The sequence below is a fragment of the Puntigrus tetrazona genome, chromosome 23 (assembly GCF_018831695.1).
Source record: "Puntigrus tetrazona isolate hp1 chromosome 23, ASM1883169v1, whole genome shotgun sequence".
Classification (NCBI taxonomy): Eukaryota; Metazoa; Chordata; class Actinopteri; order Cypriniformes; family Cyprinidae; genus Puntigrus; species Puntigrus tetrazona.
The window spans coordinates 6,963,564-6,983,023 of record NC_056721.1 but is presented as its reverse complement, the minus strand read 5'-3'; the positions used below and the strand labels follow the sequence as shown (position 1 = coordinate 6,983,023).

General features: G+C 38.0%; 1 protein-coding gene across 1 annotated transcript; it reads left to right on the top strand.

The window, feature by feature from the left end:
* Window positions 1-1,062: 1,062 nt before the first annotated feature.
* LOC122328436 (CDK5 and ABL1 enzyme substrate 2-like) lies at window positions 1,063-18,282 on the top strand. Its single transcript, XM_043224124.1, is given in 11 exon segments — window positions 1,063-1,219; window positions 1,222-1,594; window positions 9,982-10,074; window positions 12,266-12,343; window positions 14,596-14,704; window positions 14,901-15,054; window positions 16,039-16,133; window positions 16,499-16,605; window positions 17,182-17,389; window positions 18,140-18,169; window positions 18,171-18,282. Coding segments are annotated over 11 exon segments (1,485 nt in total). The 5' UTR covers window positions 1,063-1,092; the 3' UTR covers window position 18,282.
* Window positions 18,283-19,460: the final 1,178 nt, after the last annotated feature.

The window sequence follows — 19,460 nt, the reverse complement described above, 5'->3', positions numbered from 1 at the left end:
GCAAATTTGTGTAAGTCATTGACTGAAATCCTATATGATTAGTATATGCCTACATATTTTAATATTGACTGAAATCATGTATGATAATTATATGTAGAGTTACAACAATATTATTGATGCAATATAAGCAATTAGATGGAAACATAAAACTTCAAGAGCAGGCACACAGTTTCCCTATTAAAACAGTATAAAATATGTATGAAATATATAAAGAAACCTATAAAGAAACTACACAAAATGTAAATAAATCCTATATGACTTCAATTACACTAGCATATAATTTTATATAAGAACTTTAAATGATTTGTATACGAGTATTAGTAATTTCCCTAATTATTTTTAATATTTTTCATACTGTTTTAATGTAAAATTCATATAAGAATTTATGCAGTTTTCATATATGACCCTAAAATCCCCTACATGTTTTATGTGTGCTTTTAATATGAAAGTGGCCATAACTGGTCTGATTTTGTGTAGGACATATATTGGACTTGTATGAAACACAGAAGGTAAATCTGGCTGAATTCAGTAAGGAAGATATATGGTTGCTGTATATGAATTATACAGTTTTTTTCATATGGGTATATAGACCCTGGACCACAAAGCCATTCATAATAGCCAAAGATCATTGGGATATAAGGAAAAGGTTGTGTTCCATGAAGATATTTTGTAAATTTATAATATATCAAAACTTGATTAGTAATGTGCATTGATTGGGCGATTTTCTCAATAGATTTTTTGCACCCTCAAAGACTTGTCGTCCTGTCAATATCTGGAAAACCTATTTATTTAGCTTTCAGATGACGTATAAATCTAAAAAAAAAAAAAACTGACTTTTTTTGTGGTCCAGCGTCACAAAAAAGCCGCTGAGGTCGCATCTAAAGTCCTTCATTTTCTCTCTCTCCTGTCGGAGCGCGCCTGCGAAATTATTTTAAACGCTTTATGACTCATCAGCCAATCAAATCCGCGCACGCTCTATCTATTTACTAAAATCCTGGCCTCTAAGCCAATCGGTTGAGGGTGGGCGTGTCCCGGCGAGTAGCGCCGGGGTAGAAACAGAACCGAGCGGCGGCGGACGCGGTTTACTCGAGAATGGCGGCTGCTGCGTGCAGTACGCAGAGCACTCTGAACCCATGCGCTGGCAAGCTGCTCCGAGAGCACCTGCGGAAAAGTAAAGATTCGCGGAGGAGGCAAGCCGCGCTTTTGTTTCTCACTAATATATCCTGGACGGTCGGCCAGTGCGGAACAATGTGAGCGCAGCGGGCCCGAGTGATGCCGAGTTTCAGTGCTCTGACATCGGTGCGACTGTGAACGAACTGTCCGCTGCGGCCAGTAGCGATGGGACCTTCTCCAGCCTCTCTGTGCCCAGACTCGGGCTGCTCGGCGTACCGCCCATCCTGGTCCTGCCGTCGGATTCTGGGTTTAGCAACCCCGGGAGCACCGAGATGTTCCTGGAGAGGGAGAGGGGCTCGTTCTCCTCGCAGAGCAACCTCCTGTCCCCCTGCAGTCTGCAGCCCACTCCGCTCGGAGCGCGGAAGTCTCCAACGCTGCTGTCGGTGCAGAGCTGCGGCTCCTCGCTGGAGTCTCGTCCGCGGTGGGTTCTGCACGGGTTTCTGAACAGGGCTTTCGCTTTAGGGGCAGGACGAGACAGGACAGTTCACTGCATTCTGATAGTTTACGTAAACTTCGGAACAAAAAGACTTGGCCGTGTTTACCTAGGCAGCATATTTATGCATGTCATCTGTGACGAGGTGATAAGTTAGCGTCTTATTTTATTTGATTTTGATCTTAAAGCTGTTGATGCTTAAAACGTTTAACAGTTGATATTAATATATTAACCCTTAAAATAAATGTTTTGCTAGTTTTGTGGTAGAAAAAGTAAATATAATGTCAAAATGTAGAAAAACTGTTCATAATCAGTATAGCAAGCGTCTTATATTATAAAGTAAAATTAGTGCCTCTAATGTTGTATTTGTTTTAATGCCAGAAAAGGCTGTATTTTAAAATTTCTTCCATTGCCATCCTTTTCACACTCATTTTTGGGATGAAAAGAAATGTTAAAATATTAGGTTTTTATGCTTTATATTAGAGTTCTTATTATGTAAGTAAAGAGTAATTCTGATAAACTATATAAAATTAATGTGTAATTTCTTTCTGAGGTTTAATATAATTGCACAGTTTATTGTTTTTTTTTTTTTTTTAATATTCCAGCATTAACAAGGACACGTAACGTAAGGTGTTAGTCATTCCTCTGAGCAGTCTAAATAGGCATGCTTTGTAGCAGATTGACCCAACCTGTATATTTAGAGGGAGAGGCACCATAGAGTCATCCAGACTAATGATACGAGGGTTTATATAAAATGTCACCAACGTCAATGTTCACTCTATTCTTTTATTATTTACTAGAGATTTCAAAGATCTGATTACAGAGGACCATGTATAGTAACACAAAGCGTATGCACGATTTCTTCATGATTTTTAGTCATTTAACATATCCGTCCAGTCAGAGTCCAATTTGCTTGTGCTTTAAATATACACCCCCCTATTTACAGCGAATGAATCATCTGGGGTTATGTGATCTGTAGTTTTCGAAACGCGCATTTTTCCGGTCCGTTTCCAAAATCCTTTCCAAATATCACTTTGGGAATTATATTAGAAGCGTCTTTTGTTGTTGTTCTTTAAATATACAAGCTTTCAGGTTGCGCTGATCTGCAGATAGAAAACTAGGGTGAAATGACAAGTCACCGCCATAGATTTTATCTGCTTGACTTTTAAATGTTGTTCCAGGGACGCAACTTTTTTTAAAAAAAGTTTCCGTTCTCGCTATAATCTGATTGACCACAGACTGAACAAACCCCTTTCTGGAATCCAGATGACTTCACAGCCAAATGAACCTTGCCTAAAAATGGCCATTTGTGTGTGAAGTTTTCAGCTTTGGTTGGTCTATCTCGTCACATGAGGAAGTGAAAAAGCTTGGCGTACACATTGTGAGAGAATGACGTTTATGTTTAGCTCTTAATCTCACCAGTCCATTGAGCAATAGGAGGTCTTTATTCTTTTGACTATACCTCCCCCCAAACCCTCTTCCCAACTTCACTTTTAACAGGGGTGCGGTTGTGACATGTAGATTCAAACCAGACTGACAGTCGCGGCAGACATTTGCTTTGCTTTATCAGCTGGAGCTTTGAGGTCAGTCTGTGCTGCGTTTAGGGGTGGTGGTGCTCTTCCAGCGCTTCATGCTGCCTTGTGCACACAGTACCTGCAGAGATTAAAGCTTAAGACATTCTGTCATATTCTCAACCCTTCAAAGGGTCTCCGCAGGCCTGGGGGGATTGAACCGTCTCTGCACTGGAGAATAAATCAGGCTACGTGAACTTGATTCAAATGTTGCGGCTTCCTAAAATAGTTCCAGTAAATGCATCCAACATGCATTTAAATTGACCTTTCATTGCTTGAAAGCAACCTCTCAGAGTCAGTTTTTTTAGTAACCGTTCTTAGCATGGTCACTGAGAGACGTGACATTCAAAATAAAGACGTTTGAATAGTACAACAAGTAGGAGCTTGTTTACGCACTTGTCAAATTCTCAGCTTCGTGCATTGTCAAAATGCTTCTGAGGCTTTGAACTGTTTATGTAGTTGCTCAAAAGAGAGCTGTTTTGCAATCAATAGTGGAAAGACTTTTGCGTGAGGTGTTTTTTTTTTGCTTTTGCCTTTGGGTTATATTCATTTTTGCTGTTTGAACATGAATCCCTGTGGTAACTTTTTAAAGGGTGAATCTTACCGTCTCTTCATTTAAATGTTCTCACATTGAGCTCTATTACACATGCCTCTTTTTCTGATGGAGAAGTCAAGTCTTATGAAGACATTTTCCAACCTTAAATATCCTAAATTCTATCGTCATTTTCTTAGCCTGTTCGAAACGCGAGACATTTCTGTCCTTCATTTCATTGAAAAAATGTTAAGCTCACAAAAAAATCACAAATGCATCAAGCTAGAACAATGGAGAATCTTTATTTTGCAAATAGAACATTTACATTTCACCAAATTTTGTATTTTTCTGTTGCTGCTTAGTTTGTATATTGCATTTTTGTGCGCGACCGCTTCACGCAAAGGCGGCAAGGACTATTAAGGTACTTCTGCCAGTTGAGGAATCGAGTCCGTGACAATTCACTCTGTATCTCTTGACTTCTGTCACTCTTGTTCTGAGCGTGCTAAGTGGAAAACATCTCTGTAATCTCATTAGTTATGTCTAGTAATGGGTAGTCTAGACACGACAGAGAAAACTGTTGATTCTTCTTGTTTGGGGGAAGTCGTTACGTGCGAGTTAATAACTGAACCGGCGTATCCGTGTACAGGGAAGTGGTGTTGTTTGCAGATTGACCTTGGGTTTGGCTCATGCGCTTGTCAATAGCACCCGTGGCATAATCCGAATTTGAAGCTGAGGTTCTCCAGGAAAACAATGTTCAGCGTGAAGGATGCTATTAGTGTCATTTGGCTGTCCTCCACCTTTGCCGTTTTAGATGTGCTGTTTTATCATTAGATCTGATGACAGCGTGAGACATTATGTATAATGAATTTTTCATGTCAACAGAAAGGCTCTCCTCACACTCTCCTTGCTGTTGAAAACAAGTGTTATGGGAGTGAGCCTAAATGGTATGCCTTTGTGTACACTTGAGTGTGCGTAGGTTTTTTAAAAAATATCATATATTAACAAAGACAAATAACACATTATTAACACTACTGTTCCTAGGTTTAATGTTTGAAAAATGTTTTTAGCTGGGATATGACCGATCTCATGGAGAATTTAAACGCGTGTTCACCCAAAAAATGAAAATGTGCTGTTAATTTACTCTTGGCCAGCCAATATACAGGAGACTTTTCTTTAGTACAACAGTAAAGGAGAATTTTAGCTGAACTGTGGGTCTTGGTGATTCACGAAATGAAAGTGAGCAAAACCATATCAAAGAACACAAAATGAATATCCGTGCCTCCTGACAATATATTGAGGTCTCGTAATATGAAAAGATCAGTTTGTGCAAGAAACAGAACATTATTTACGTTATTACCCATGTAAAAAGGCATGAGGAGAATTAACCAACAGCAAATGTATGTGAGAGGACAACATAGACCAACAACAAGAAACATTTAAAATGCCCTTATTATGGGTTATTAAAGGTTCATATTTTGGTTTTGTCCTAAGCAACGGGTCGACATGCATGTAAGGTCAAATACCACTTTCATTTTCATATAATATGCATTTATTCTTTACCTAATTTGTTCTAAGACTACCAATCGATTTGTCCCCTCCCGTGATTGGTCGATTTGATTTAAAGCAGTGTTTTTGAGCTTTAACCAACCCAGGCTCGATGGAAATATGTGCCTCTAAATGGCTGCATTTCTGTACACCTTACTACACTGCACGTTTCTCTGCACTTTCAAAGTGAAATGCCCAAAGAGTGGCGCTAAAACACACATTTAATACACGACCGTGGCGCGTTTTTTATTTACATGTACCTATTGGGGCTTTTTTATTTTGCTGCTTGGGGTACGTTTTGCAGCCGTTCAGAATTCAAGTATCCAGTGAGTGTTGCTAAATTTCCAGTGATGTTGGAAATATCCCCTACACCAAAGCCCAAGCCCAAACTTACGCTATAGTGTTAACAAATGCAAAAGTAGTTCATTTTCTGAAGCAGACTATTTTAACTTCCCTATTTGGATTTGAGCTGTTTTGTTCATCCGAAGTTTCACAGGATTCGAATCTGAGATTCAGTGCAACACGGTATCACATGAGTCACAGAGTAAATCTACAGTTTTGCAGAAATGTATGAAGAGGCACGTATTTCCAATGAGGCCAGGTTGCTTTTACCACTCCAAAAGCGGCACCTAGTGGCAAAGAATGAATTGGCATTTTCATTCAGACCAACATGAAAATCAAGTTTTCCAAGACATTAGCGGGTAATATACTAATGTTTTTACGTTGATGTCTGTATGAAACAGCTTGGGATGTTGTTTTTTGTTTTTGTTTTGTTTTTTTTAAACTTTTTTTAAATGATTCAGACTCGACTTTCTTTTGAGACAATAACTTTATACGCTGTGCACTTTTAAAACGTTTCATTCACTTGTTGCACACTTTTTAAAAAATCCATAATAGGGGGACTTTTACAACATTTGGAAACAGTTGTGATTTATTAATATTTTCCGGATACTTTATGTACTGCCTGCAGACCTTATTGAAGTATATATACTTCAATCATATGTTTATGTACAATCCAAAACAGCAGCTGTCTTGAACTACTAAACTCCGAGGCAAAGATCTGGCTCTTAAATTATGTAGTAGCCCATGTCTCACCTCCAACACACCAGCCCACGGATTGAAGCCTGACATTTCACCCACTCTCTTCCTCTTGAGCCTGTGCTTCGGCACTTTTTGCCCCGGCGCTGCTTCTCTAGCCTTGTCTTTTATCCCCGTGTGCTATTGGAACATTGGAAGCATGGAATCAGGCCATATGTTCTCTCAGCACTTTAATTCTGTGCATGTCCAGTCCAGGCAGGATTACGCCAGGGTATTTATTCAAAGCTTTGTGACGTGATTGTGGCCAGACTGCATCCAGTCAGCCAGGAACAGCTATTGATCCCCTGGAATGAGGGGCAGGGATCTGCTGGACATAAAAATATGAGATATATAATAGACATGGGTTATGAAGATAGAAGAGCAGCGGTACAGTATATGGAGGAGAACATTTTAACATTCCCTCTGCCTCTTAACTTGAGTTATTCCTGTAGGATAGTACATTCTTTCTTAACTGTTTGTTTATCCTTGCCAGCCTGCTGCATGAGATTCCATGGGCTGATGAGTCATCCTCTCATGTGGATTTTCTGTTGTCTTACAGTTGTTTTACTATTTTAATGCAAGGAAATCAAAAAAATGTAAAATTACATGTGCCCGACTGCATAAAGCACAAAGTGTGATTTTTATTAAATTTTTTTTTCTTCTTCTTCTTCTTCCCTTAAGGCTGCCCTTAAGGTTCTCTTATACTTGCATAAAATATCCCTTAAATGCTTGTGAAATGTTTGTAAAAATTGTTATATTAGATTCCGTATTTCATCAATTAGTTTTCTTTGTCAGCACAGGCTTTGTATTTCTTTTTGAAACTGATGGGTTGTTCCTCATCAATTTTATTTATTAAGTTTTATAAAATCTTATTAAAATTAAAGTTAATTTTGGCAATGGTCATATATTCATAAGGTCAGATGAATGAGACCGGTGATCAGTTAGTACCAACCGAGACATTAGTTTAGGGACCAGTTCTCACTGGTTGCTTATTAGCATGATTTTACATATAGGCTGTTTATTAGTAGCTTATTAGAACATATTAATGCCTTAACTATTTTGTTGACCAGAACCACCAAAAGTAAAGTATGAAACAAATTGTTATACAGTACCCTGTCTGAGCAAAGTCTGTACATTTTAATCTGATGTGAATTAAATTACTGTTGACTTAAGTTTTTACAGTTGTATTTTTACATACTTAACGGTTTAGTAGATTTTCCATGATATATCTTGTATCATCTAGATTTTTATGCCAGTGCATCACTAAATAAGTAATGTAAATGTATTCGTTTAGAAGCAATGTTGTTTTTAATAATGTCGTCATTGATACACAGAGACGAGTCTAATCAATAAAGAAATTTGTTGTTTCCATGAACGCTCTTAATGGATGATTCAGACAAACACATCCATCTTTCTCTGGGCAATCTGCCCACTCTGATTGTGTCTGTGATTTGATTTGACCCCCGGCGTCCCGCCTCACCAAACTCGTGTCTTAGTCCCCTCTCCATCCCATTTTCTGCATTTGAGACGGATGCAAATGGATTGGAGATTTACTAGAAAACAGAGAGAAAAGACAGAATAAATGAAATGTCAGGATCAAGTGAGTGACAGATGGGCCGAGGGAGAATGAGGTTTACCCAAAGCTGGCAGCTGCTTCAGAGTTCATCACGTTTTTCATTCTGGAGATAATAAAAGGGGTTTCAAGTCATTTGTTTTCGGTCACAGTCTTCAGTTTTTCTTTGCTCTCTTCTTCTCGCTCGCCTGCACGCAGGTGCGGTTCCTCGCCCTGGGTTATGATAACAGTAATTCAGATTCGGAGGGAGGGTGTATCGCTACACAAATGGCGGAGCAGATGGAGGGTGCGAATAGGGGGAGCTGTTTGTGTTTGTTCGGCACGCTAGGGTTGTGTAATAGTTTTTACATCAAACCAAACAGAAGGTAGATGTGGCCTGGTTTGGTGGCCAAAACAGAAATCTGTGATGCTCGTGTAGGGATAGAGGGTACAAGCTTTGAATACACACAGATGAGACGTAGATCAAAAGTTATGTAACTGACTTTCTATGGGTTTTTTGATAGACGTTAATTACATGTCTGAACCACATCATATTTAAGCTTCCAAAAGTGAAAATTCTGGCATTACTCACTCGTGTCGTTCCAGACCTGGAAGATATCATTGATATTGCTGCCGAGAGCTTGCTGACCCTGCATATACAACTATGTAACTACGCTTCAAGACCCAGAAAGGTAGTAAGGACATAATTAAAATACTCCATGTGACATCAGTGGTTCATAACCTTAATTTTATGAATCTCTGAGAATAATTTTGTCTGCAAAGCAAATGACTTTATTCAATGAGTATTCTCATTAAAATATCGTAGCTGTTTGAACCACTATTTTAATGGTGCCCTAACTACCTCTCTAGGCCTTAAATGCATCAGTTGTGTTGCTGTCCCTTTAAGACTGACTAGCTGTTGATCTGGTGTCATTCTAAAGCCCTAACAACTGCTCAGTTATGAAACTGTTGGTTTGCAGTGCACATTATTATTTAACCAGGACGTAAGACGAAATGTAGCAGAAATCTTGTGAGATTTGACCGGCTGTCTGCTCAGGCACTTGGTATTTGGCATTTAAAACCTGATCTCCTAGTTTAATGCGCCATAATCCATATTTTCCAAAGAATTGCAGAGCTCTTGGCACTCTTGTGCATTCCTATGCATGATACATTTGAGTTGCTTAAAAAATACAATATAGAATTTTATAGAAAAAAAAAAAAAAAACTGTTGCAACCTAACAGTTTGCACTATTTATATGCTTTAATGAATGCTAAATAAATAAAAATCAAAGTTGTAAAAGATTTTTTTATATATTTGTGTGTGTGTGTGTGTGTGTGTGTATGCATATATGTATGCCTGTATATTAACTTTTCTATAATTTTGTACAGACACCATATTGTCAGTGGTGATTGCCTTGTACAGTACTTTCTGGTCTCCTGCTTCTTCTTTTTACACACGGAATGATTTAACAATGTTTTATTGCAAGAGATTCATCATTATTTAAAAGGAAACTGTCTGTCTTTTATCAAAATGTAATAACTAGCCCTGCTCTCATCACATCTTAGTAAAATGTGAGGGTAGTTTCATGTCAACGAGCAAAGAGACATAATGGTGGTGCCAAGTGGAGCAGGTCATGGTCAGTTTCATTAGCCATAATGGCACATTCTCTTGAGGAGGGGAAACAGCCAGTTGGTTGGCTCACACACTTCAGTCACATTTAAACAGCATTTAAACACTGCAGCAGCGCTTGGCTGAACGGGAACAAACGGGTGTATAATAATACATGACTTTATATAGAACAAATGAAAGGAATCGCATTTGGTTTAAAGCGGTTTCAAGCAGCATAAATCCTGTGTGTGTGCTGAATTTTGTGTTTTGTTTTGATTCTTTCCGTCGAAGTTGAGTTTGGATGAAGTACTTGTGGGCATTTGGGCTGTTTTGAATAGTTCTGATGTAGCTGCTCTGAGTCACAGCTGCATGCATTATAAAGCTCGCGTCTAATTTTCAGACAGTGGTGAGGTGAAACCAAATATGAAAGACTAAAGGATTTTCATTTCATGTTTTACCCATGTTCTGTCCATCTGTATTTGTCCTCAGGAGTCGGAACGCATCTGGCTCTCCTCGTCCACGCTCCGTGAAGAAAGTCCACTTTATTAAGAACATGAGGCAGTATGATACCAGGGGCAGCAGGTGTGTTTATTCATTCCTCCATATGTGTGTGTGTGTGGGTTTGGGTTGGTAATACCAGTGATAACAGCCCTCTGTCTGGCTGTGTGTGTGTGTGTGTGTGTGTGTGTGTGTGTGTGTGTGTGTGTCAGTCTGTCTTTTCCCATGCTAGTCATGTTTTCCTCTCTCTGTGCTTCAAAACAAACAATCTGGCTCTCGTCATCATTCTCTTCTCAGTTTGGCAATGATCTGTTTACAATTACTTTATGCAGTGCTCTTGTACGATTCATGTGATAACAACATCATATCTCTAACGGTTTATACACAAATAGCAATTACACATTTCCTATTATCATAAGTCACTTTTTAATGAAGGCCGTATTAAAACGGTACATTTCTTTTATTTTGGGCAATCAGCAAGTTTGATATTCTGAAGAACGGCAAAAGTAGGTTATTATCAGTTTATATTAAGTTTGGGGTCATTAAGGATGCATTAAACTGATCAAAAGCGAAAACATACCACTGCAGTAAAGGCCTGACAAGGTATCAGAAAGCAGGAAACCCAGCCTCTGGTGATGACCATGAGGCAGTCATTGCTCACAATGGATTTAACAAATTATTACAAAATGAACATTATTTATTGTGCTGTCCAATTAGAGCGCCTAAAAATGGGGAGCTGTGTATAAAAATGGTTGTAATTAATAAGGATTTTGTTATATTTTTGTTCAACCCATTTAATTAAAGCTTAAAGTCTTGATTGTTTCATTTTAATTCTAGTCTGGTGGCATATAGAGCCACAGTTAAACAGTTATGGAAATGTCGTGTCTAAATAAATAAATAAGTGTGTGTGTGTTTTAGACCTTACTTTTATATTCAAATTGAAAAAAAATAATATTTTAAACTGTAATAATATTTCACAATATCAATGTTTTTTGGGTTTTTCGCCTAATTTTGATGCAAATTGTTTTATTAGCTTTGTTCATGTCTTACTGAAGAATGCCAACTGCATTGAACCCCAAAGTTACAAAATTTGTATTTCAGTTATCTAAATTTGCATAACATCTATGATTGGATATTATGTCATAGTTTTGACACCGAATTTGGAATTTGGTTGTTCTCTTCAGGAAGTGGCTGTTCTCCGTGAGATCTGGCCTCATTCCATCTGTTGAACGTTGGCTATGTTTACAAAAATCCCATTATAAACTGCCCCAAATAGACAGCGGCCCATATTTTCTGCTTGTGTTCCCAGGCCTTGGGTTTTCACACACAAATACGCACGTACCTACTCGCATTCTCAGGGTCACAGACAGGATTGCTTAATGACCAAGATATTTTCCACTGGATGATCACAGGTCCAGATAAGCCTGGTGTTCAGTGGCCTCATCTATGGAATAAATGCAGAGGCTCAATATAAAAAAAGCGAACAAAAAGTAGGCTAAAACTCTTCTCTATAGAAAACAATGGAGCACAGTTGCAGAATTCACATTAATATCCTGTAAGACTGTTGGGGTCCTGCTTTTATATAGCATTTTTCAATTTTAATATTTAATAAACAATCTGAAAATCACCTTGACAAGGTAACCACCGATAAAATACCCTTAACTATAATGTAGAAACTTACATTTTCTGTGAAGCTAGTTTGTAGTTATACAAATAAATGCGAGTTCAGTATAAAAATGGATGGTTTTCTTAATGGAGACACATGATGGTTGTTAACAATCTATTAAACCCAATATTGATACCTGAGATAGAAATGGAAATCCATCCCAGAAATCTGTAGAAAATGATTGGATTAATTGCACTGACTCATGCACACTGTTATTTCTGGAGAAATGTCCCCACTGACATGTGACTGCTGCGGTAGACCCTCAGTTTCGTGTTAACTGCCATCTTACCACACTTTGACATTTCTATGGTTAAGAGGCAGTCACACACCAATAGCTGACTCACACCCCCCACTTCCTGTGTTTTTGTGTGGAGAAATGAGGGACTGATAGTGTGTTTTAACTGGGTGTGTGTGTGTGTGTGTGTGTGTGTGTGTGTGTGTGTGTGTGTGTGTGTGTGTTGAGGCAGGAGTGTATTTTGAAAACTGCCTTATTTGACCACTCTGGTGTCACAGGTATTGTTTGGTCTTGATCTGAATGTAGAGATTAGCGTGTCCTTTATGAGCCGGCCTGTGGGTGTAATGTTAACTAGTTTGTGTTCACCACTACAGGATCGTGCTTATCTGCGCCAAAAGGTCTTTGTGTGCCGCCTTCTCTGTGCTGCCTTATGGAGAGAGCTTCCACATCAGGTATGCATGAAACAGACATGAAAATCTGCCTATTTAAATCAAAGGTCCGGTTTGCCTGTACAGTATAGTGTAATAGGGGTACATTCACTCAGTCAAGCTTAATGAAGCTATGTTTCTCAAGTCTTGTTATCAGGTAGGATTTTGGTTTGCACTTTAGCCAGTCTGTTTGATTCAGATTTTCATACATTAATCAGGCAAAAAGACTCAAGTAATAAGTGTTAAATCTGTCTATTCAGACCAATTATTCACTCTCTTACTGAATCGCTTTGTAACAGTTATTGACTCACTGAATCATTCAGTATTACTTTCAACAACTCAAAATGAACCAGGAATATACTGTAATGTAATATTCTTTTTTTTTTTTTTTTTTTTTTTTTTTTTTATAAATATGCCTTTATTCGTCTCTAAAATGCATGTTGAAGACTCACACGGAAGAGAATGCATTTTTTTTTTAAAAAGTTGGTTTTGTTTTCTTGCAAAAAAAAATATTCTTGAGGCTTCATAACATTTCAGTTGAACCATTGATGTCACATGGACTATTTTAATGATGTTCTTACTACTTTTCTGGGTAAAGAAATTGTTTCAGTTATATAACTATGGAGGGTCAGAAAGCGCTTGCAATTCAGCTCTTGCAAAATATCATAATTATTATTCCGAAGATGAGCAAATGTCTTATGGGTTTGGAACGAAGTAATTATTGACAGATTTGTATTTATTTTTGAATGAAGTTGCCCTTTAAGTTTTTCCTTGGTATATTTGTACATTTATATTGTTAGCAAGAGACTGGGTTTGAATAATCCCATACAAAACCATACTAACATAGTAGAAGAATTGATGGATCATTAAGGTTGGAGAATTCAAAATTAGAATTGAAATTTGTATTCCTAGCTGTCAGTTGCATTACATGTTTTTACATTTCCTAAATCTCAAATAGTCAGATGCACAGTTACGGAGTTATGTTGATCTGAATATAAGGTCTGTTTGGTTTCCTTGGCTTTTCTCAGGGGATTCATATCTAGGGTGAGATTCAGGGCAAATGGGACAGGAAGGAATTTTTCCCACATCCATGAAATGCTTCCTGGCATGACACGGCCAAAAACCTCCTCTCCTTTCCCACCCTCTTTCATTATGGTTTCATGAAATGCTGAAAAAAGGAATCGAACCATGGGAAACTTTGTCTTTTAGGTCACTTTTTTTGAAAAAGAGAAGAAATTAAACAGCCATGTTATGCAAGAAGTCTAAGACCGTAGATAAGGGATGCTAGACGTAGTGAAAACTATATATATATATGTTTGTGTGTGCGTGTGTGTTCAGTCAGTGCTTAAAGAGCAGCTCTGTACACAACACTCAGCTACTTCTGAAAGGAAAAGCAATAGATTGGGACATCAGGTTGAATTTAAAGCTGTCTGTATTGGGTGAGTTAGACTTGTGTGTGTTGTTAATTGAGTGTTGAATTAGCTCTGTGTTTGAACTTGTTTTCTGTAAAGCTCTGTGTGCTGCGCTTTCAACCAAACAACAGTAATTTTAATGAGCTAGCATGTCTTTGTCTTGTTTCGTTGTGGGAAATATTGCAAGGCCCATCTCAAGGGCTTTTATTTTTAAATAGCCAACAGATTTTAGTGTATGTCACAGTTTTTTTAGAAGTAGGTAGCCTTAAGAGGATTCACAGTCTTACAGAGCATTTGATTGGACAGTGTTGCGGGTCGTTAATGTGAGTCATTAATATGTTTGGACTGTTTTCTCAAAAGAAAATGTAATTTACATATCAACTAAAATAAAGGATTTTAATGCAAGTAGTTTTAATGCATTAAATATGCCTTGTAATGCACTTTAATTAAATAATTGTCAACAGTAAATGCATTATAACACTTTTCAATTAAATGAAAATTAAAACAGTTAACTAAAACACTTTTTTTTTTTTTTTTTTTTTTTTTTTTTTTTTTTTATGCATGTCATGTGACCATTATCTGACATCAGACAGCAATGAATGTGCAAATGTGTTGTTAAAGGAATGATTAACCCCAAAATTACTTTGAAACACAAATGAATATTTTTGGCTATTCTAAGTTGTGATTATCAAAATTTTTTGAGTGCACTATCCCTTTAAATTCTTAAAATATTAATATTTCAGTGTACTTCAAATAAAATGTCAGGTCAAAGGGATCAGCTGACAAATACGTCTGGCCATCCCTGTTCTTAATTTTAGATTTAATCATTGAAAACAAGCATCTGTCAATCTGTCTTTGTGTCAGTGACCCTCGTCTGGATGCCCAGCGGCGGAGGCACTCATCTGGAGGAATATCCACCACCCTAGAGATGCTTCCCGGGCTAGAAGGGGTGGAACTGGGCATGTACGGCAGGGTAAGAGCGTGTCATTCTTTCACTGCACCTGTCAATCAGTCAGTCAGGAAATGTCACAGGGCGTTGTGCTCCGTGTACCGCTGGACCTGCTCAGGAATGACAGCTTTATATCATTTGATGCATCCAGAGGGCTAAAGGCCCGTCCAGGACGTCTCAGGCTGACAGACGGCTTGTTATGATATTATTTGTTGTGCAGACGGTGTCGTACGCTCAGTTCCTGTACCCAACTAACGCTCTGGACCGCCACAAGCCCGCAGTGGATCTCGCTCTACCCGTGCCCTATTCCAGAAACAGCATCCCTTGCAGTTATCCTCCCTCTCGCCTTAACAGCACCGTCGGCCTGGACCTGGGTATGTCTCCCACATATACACACACTCTTGTGAGGACCATATATAGGCATATATTGTCCTCAAATAAGCTAAATATCTGAAGAATAACCCTAGACCTACTCTATACATAAACTTTCTTGGTCTTATTTGGTATTACTTGGCCAACTTGGATAATTAGTGAAGATACAGTATCTTTTTTGTTTGTTTTTACTGAACACCTGTAACTCTTTTCTATGACAGATTCCTTTGCTTCTGACCTTTTTTCGACTTTGTAAGGCTTTGTAAGTGCGTGTTGTAATGCTTAAAAGCATTTTAATGCTAATTCTGGACTGTGGACACGCAAAAGTTGTTTCATTCCCTTCTAAATGGTGAAATTAAATCACACAAGCATGCAAAGCATACACACATTCACTCAGAAACTAAACACACACACTCATTCAAAAAGTGTGCAGTAACTGGGAGCTTAATAAAGGTTCTAATGCTGTATAATTCACAGAGTGGGTAGGGACATTTCAATCAACTTGGTAGACATGGTTATTATCACAGTATTTCAGGCACAAATGTGTGTGTGTGTGTGTGTGTGTCATATAATTACTAATGCTGCTATTCCTGTATTCTAATGCTTAGTGAGTGTGTGAGTCATCAACACAGCTCTGTGTATTCTTGTGCCTTATTTAGCAAGCCTGCATTTGCAACACTTGTGTCAACCAAGTGTGTCACTGATTGTACGTGCTGAGCGCTAATAGCTGTTTTTATATGTGTCGTCTTAAAGTAAATGTTCAGCCAAAAATAAAAAAACACTGTCATTTATTCACCGTGAAATGTAACCGACGTCTGGTTTTTGGTTGAACTACCCTTTAATATAACTAAGCCTAGTCAGTGCAGGAAGATGCTGGCACCATCTCAAAACATGCTTAAATTAGCCATATTAAGTTGTGTTTCCTGTAGTTTGATTGGCTCAATTGACAGCCGTGTGTGTGTGTGTGTGGGGTGGTGTTTTTTCAGGCCTTGAAGACATTGACTATGACCCTAATGTGCTCAGTGACCCACGGTGGCCATGTGGAAAACATAAAAGAGTGCTCATCTTTGCCTCATACATGGTGAGAGAGATTATTATTGATTATTTATCATATATTGGTTATTATCTTGTTGTTACTTTTAAATCATACCACGCAGCACAGCTGCTCAGCCATTTACCTATTCACAGATATGTTTTTGTGTTTTGGAAGGTTTAATGCAGCCCAGTTAGGTCTTGTTTCTTGTTTTTAGACATTAATTTACCCATCATACACATCTGTAGGGATGAATGGCTATCTGTGTTATTAAACCTCTGGGCTGAAAGCAGGGTGGTCTGACCTACAGACGTCATACTGACCGCTGGATAATACTGCTTATACCCGTGTACCCTGGAAAAAGTTTACCGATGTAAATTTTCTGTTAACGGTGACTCGCTTTCTCTCTACAGACAACAGTAATAGAGTACGCCAAACCGTCAGATCTGAAAAAGGACATGAATGAGACCTTTAAGGAAAAGTTCCCCCACATCAAACTCACACTGAGCAAAATCAGAAGGTACACACAAATGTTTTTAAACGTTTAGCCTCAAATGCTTAAATACACAGGTAGGTTAATCAGAAAATGGTATTCTTTGTATGTGTGCAGTTACCAGATTAAACCTTTTTTTTTTACATTTAACAGTTAAATTTTAAAGGGATAGTTCACCAAAAAAGAATTCTGTCATGAATTACTCCCTTCATGTTGTTCCAAAGCTGTAAGTCCTTAGTTCTTCTTCAGGATACAAATGAAGATATTTTTGATGAAATCCGAGACCTCTCTGACCCTCTATAGTGAGCAAGTGTGCATGCTCAGGTCCTGAAAGGTAGTAAGGACATCATTATAGTCCATCTGACATCAGTGGTTCAACTGTAATTTTATGAAGCTACGAGAATGCCATTTGTACAAAAATAATGATTTTATTCAGTGATTTCCTAATTTGTGTTCCAAATATGCAAAGTCTTATGAGTTTGGAACGACAGATTTTTCATTTTTGAGTGAACGATCCTTTTAAAGTTCAAAAGTGCTTGAAATGACATTTGTGGATAAAGACGTTGTTGTTTTGCCGTCTTTGTCATTCCCTCTCTTCATCAGTTTGAAGAGAGAAATTCGTTCAGTAGGAGAGGAGTCTTCCTTGCAGCCGGTTACCATAGCCATGGCTTTTGTGTACTTTGAGAAGCTGGTCCTGCAGGGGCGTCTCAACAAGCAGAACAGGAAGCTGGTGGCAGCCGCGTGCCTACTGCTCGCCGCTGCCAAGATCAGCAGCGACCTGAAGAAACAAGAGGTCAAGCAACTGATTGACGTGAGTGATGCTCTGAAACACGCATACACTACAGTTCAAAAGTTTGGAGATGGTGAAAGCTTAGTCCCTTATGAGTAACAAGGCTGCATTTATTGAATGAAAAATACATCGTAAACAGTAATATTGTGATATATTATTGTATTTTAAAATGAAATTTATTCTCTAGATACAAAGCAGAATTTTTCAACATCACTTATCATCATTCAAATATTCTGACTCGGCTGTCACGATTCATCGATTCTATCGACTATTCGATTTTATTTATTTTTGTTTTGTCCATGTCGGGTAACCGCTAAAATACCAGAAGTAGCGCTTTTCACAAAATAGAATCCATGAAAAGCATTATCAGACAATTTTCCCAAATCACTTAAATCTACGCATCTGTTCATCACTATTTCAAAATAAAAGTTTGAACCATCACATATTCATTAAACGGTAAACTGTAAAACAATCGTCAGGCTGCCGGCGCCCCCTCTAGGCCTTTGTTGTAATGTATACATTAACCTTTATATTGTTTATAATACATTGCCATTCAGTACAGTACCATTTATTAAAAAAATTATAATAATTGCAAGTTCAATGAAAATGTTCTTGATTGCTGGGGGGTTTTTTTGGTTGGGAAATTAATCTCTTAGATGAATCGATTAATCTGTTAACTAATTTATTGATTAATCGAAATGAAAACAGCCATTAGTGGCAGCCCTATGTTGTATCTATCGCTAATCTGTATCTGGTTTTTTCTGCCCAAAGAAACTGGAGGAGAGGTTCCGGATTAGCCGTCCGAGAGCTGATCGCTTTTGAGTTCACCATCTTGGTGGCTCTGGAAATGGCGCTTTACCTACCGGAGAGCAAAGTCATGCCCCACTACCGCAAACTGGTGCAGCAGACCTGACGTGGGTCGAAGCGGGAGGGCTCGGGCCGTCGTGAATATGCAGATGAGATGCTTAAAGCAGTGGAAAGCGTGGGACAGTTTGAGGTATCGGAGCGAATGCACATCAACGCGGAGCTCTAAGGAAGAACCGACGTTTCCAAATGATGCTTTATATAGCAATCTGGCCAGCGGCTTTTCTTTTCATGGCTGTATGGTTTAGTGACCACCATGGGAATACTGCTGAGGAAAACAGCACGGGTCTTCTTTTATTGAAAGCAGAAGGTTTTAGCACTCAAACGACAAGGGAAGAGTTTAACTCCTGCTACTTCACTTGTGTGCATGCACGTTTTTTAACATCCCGTATCTATTTACCAAAAACAGCTTTTATTTAATTTACACCTCTCCTTTGTATAGAACGACCTACCATTCACTGTAAAATACTAAAGCACTTTAAAACAAACAAACAAAAAAAAGACTATACATGTAAACGTTATGCAATAATAATATAGTCATTAGCACAGATTACGTAATATATATGCACTCACTTTAGTAGCGTACTCAAAGTGTTATTGAGTGACTGACTAAATCTACCTTAGCGTTTAGACCTGGTATGTTGATTACTGTTGATAGGGCTAGATATTACTGTGAAGAGTGCTCTATGTTAGAGCTAATTTCAAGAAAAGCACATTTTCGGTGCTGGCATTCTTGCTTTTTCTTCTTTCTAAATTCCACAGAAGAAAGTCATGATGTAAAAAAGGAGTAAAAGATTAGTTTTATTTATTTTAATTTTATAATGGTATTAATACACATTGTATTAATGTACGTACACGGTTCCATGCTAAATTCATTTTCTTTTCTTTTCTTTTTTTTTTTTTCAAAGAAATTTCTACTGTTGTTCAACAAGGTTGCATCAAGTTGATGAACAATTTTACACCATATTAACGCTTTTAGTGTCTTCACTAATTCAAATAAATGCAGCTCTTTTGAGCAAGCTCTTAGAATCCTGAAAAAATGTACAATAGTAGTAATAATAATAAAAATAATAATTTAACAGTGATAAATGTTTGTTGAGCAAATTGGAATGATTTTTGAAGGATCATCTGACACAGATGCCTGGTCTAATAATGGCATCAGAGGAATAAATGACATTTTAAAACGCATTACAACAGAAAACGGTACAAAACGACTGTTTTACTCCAT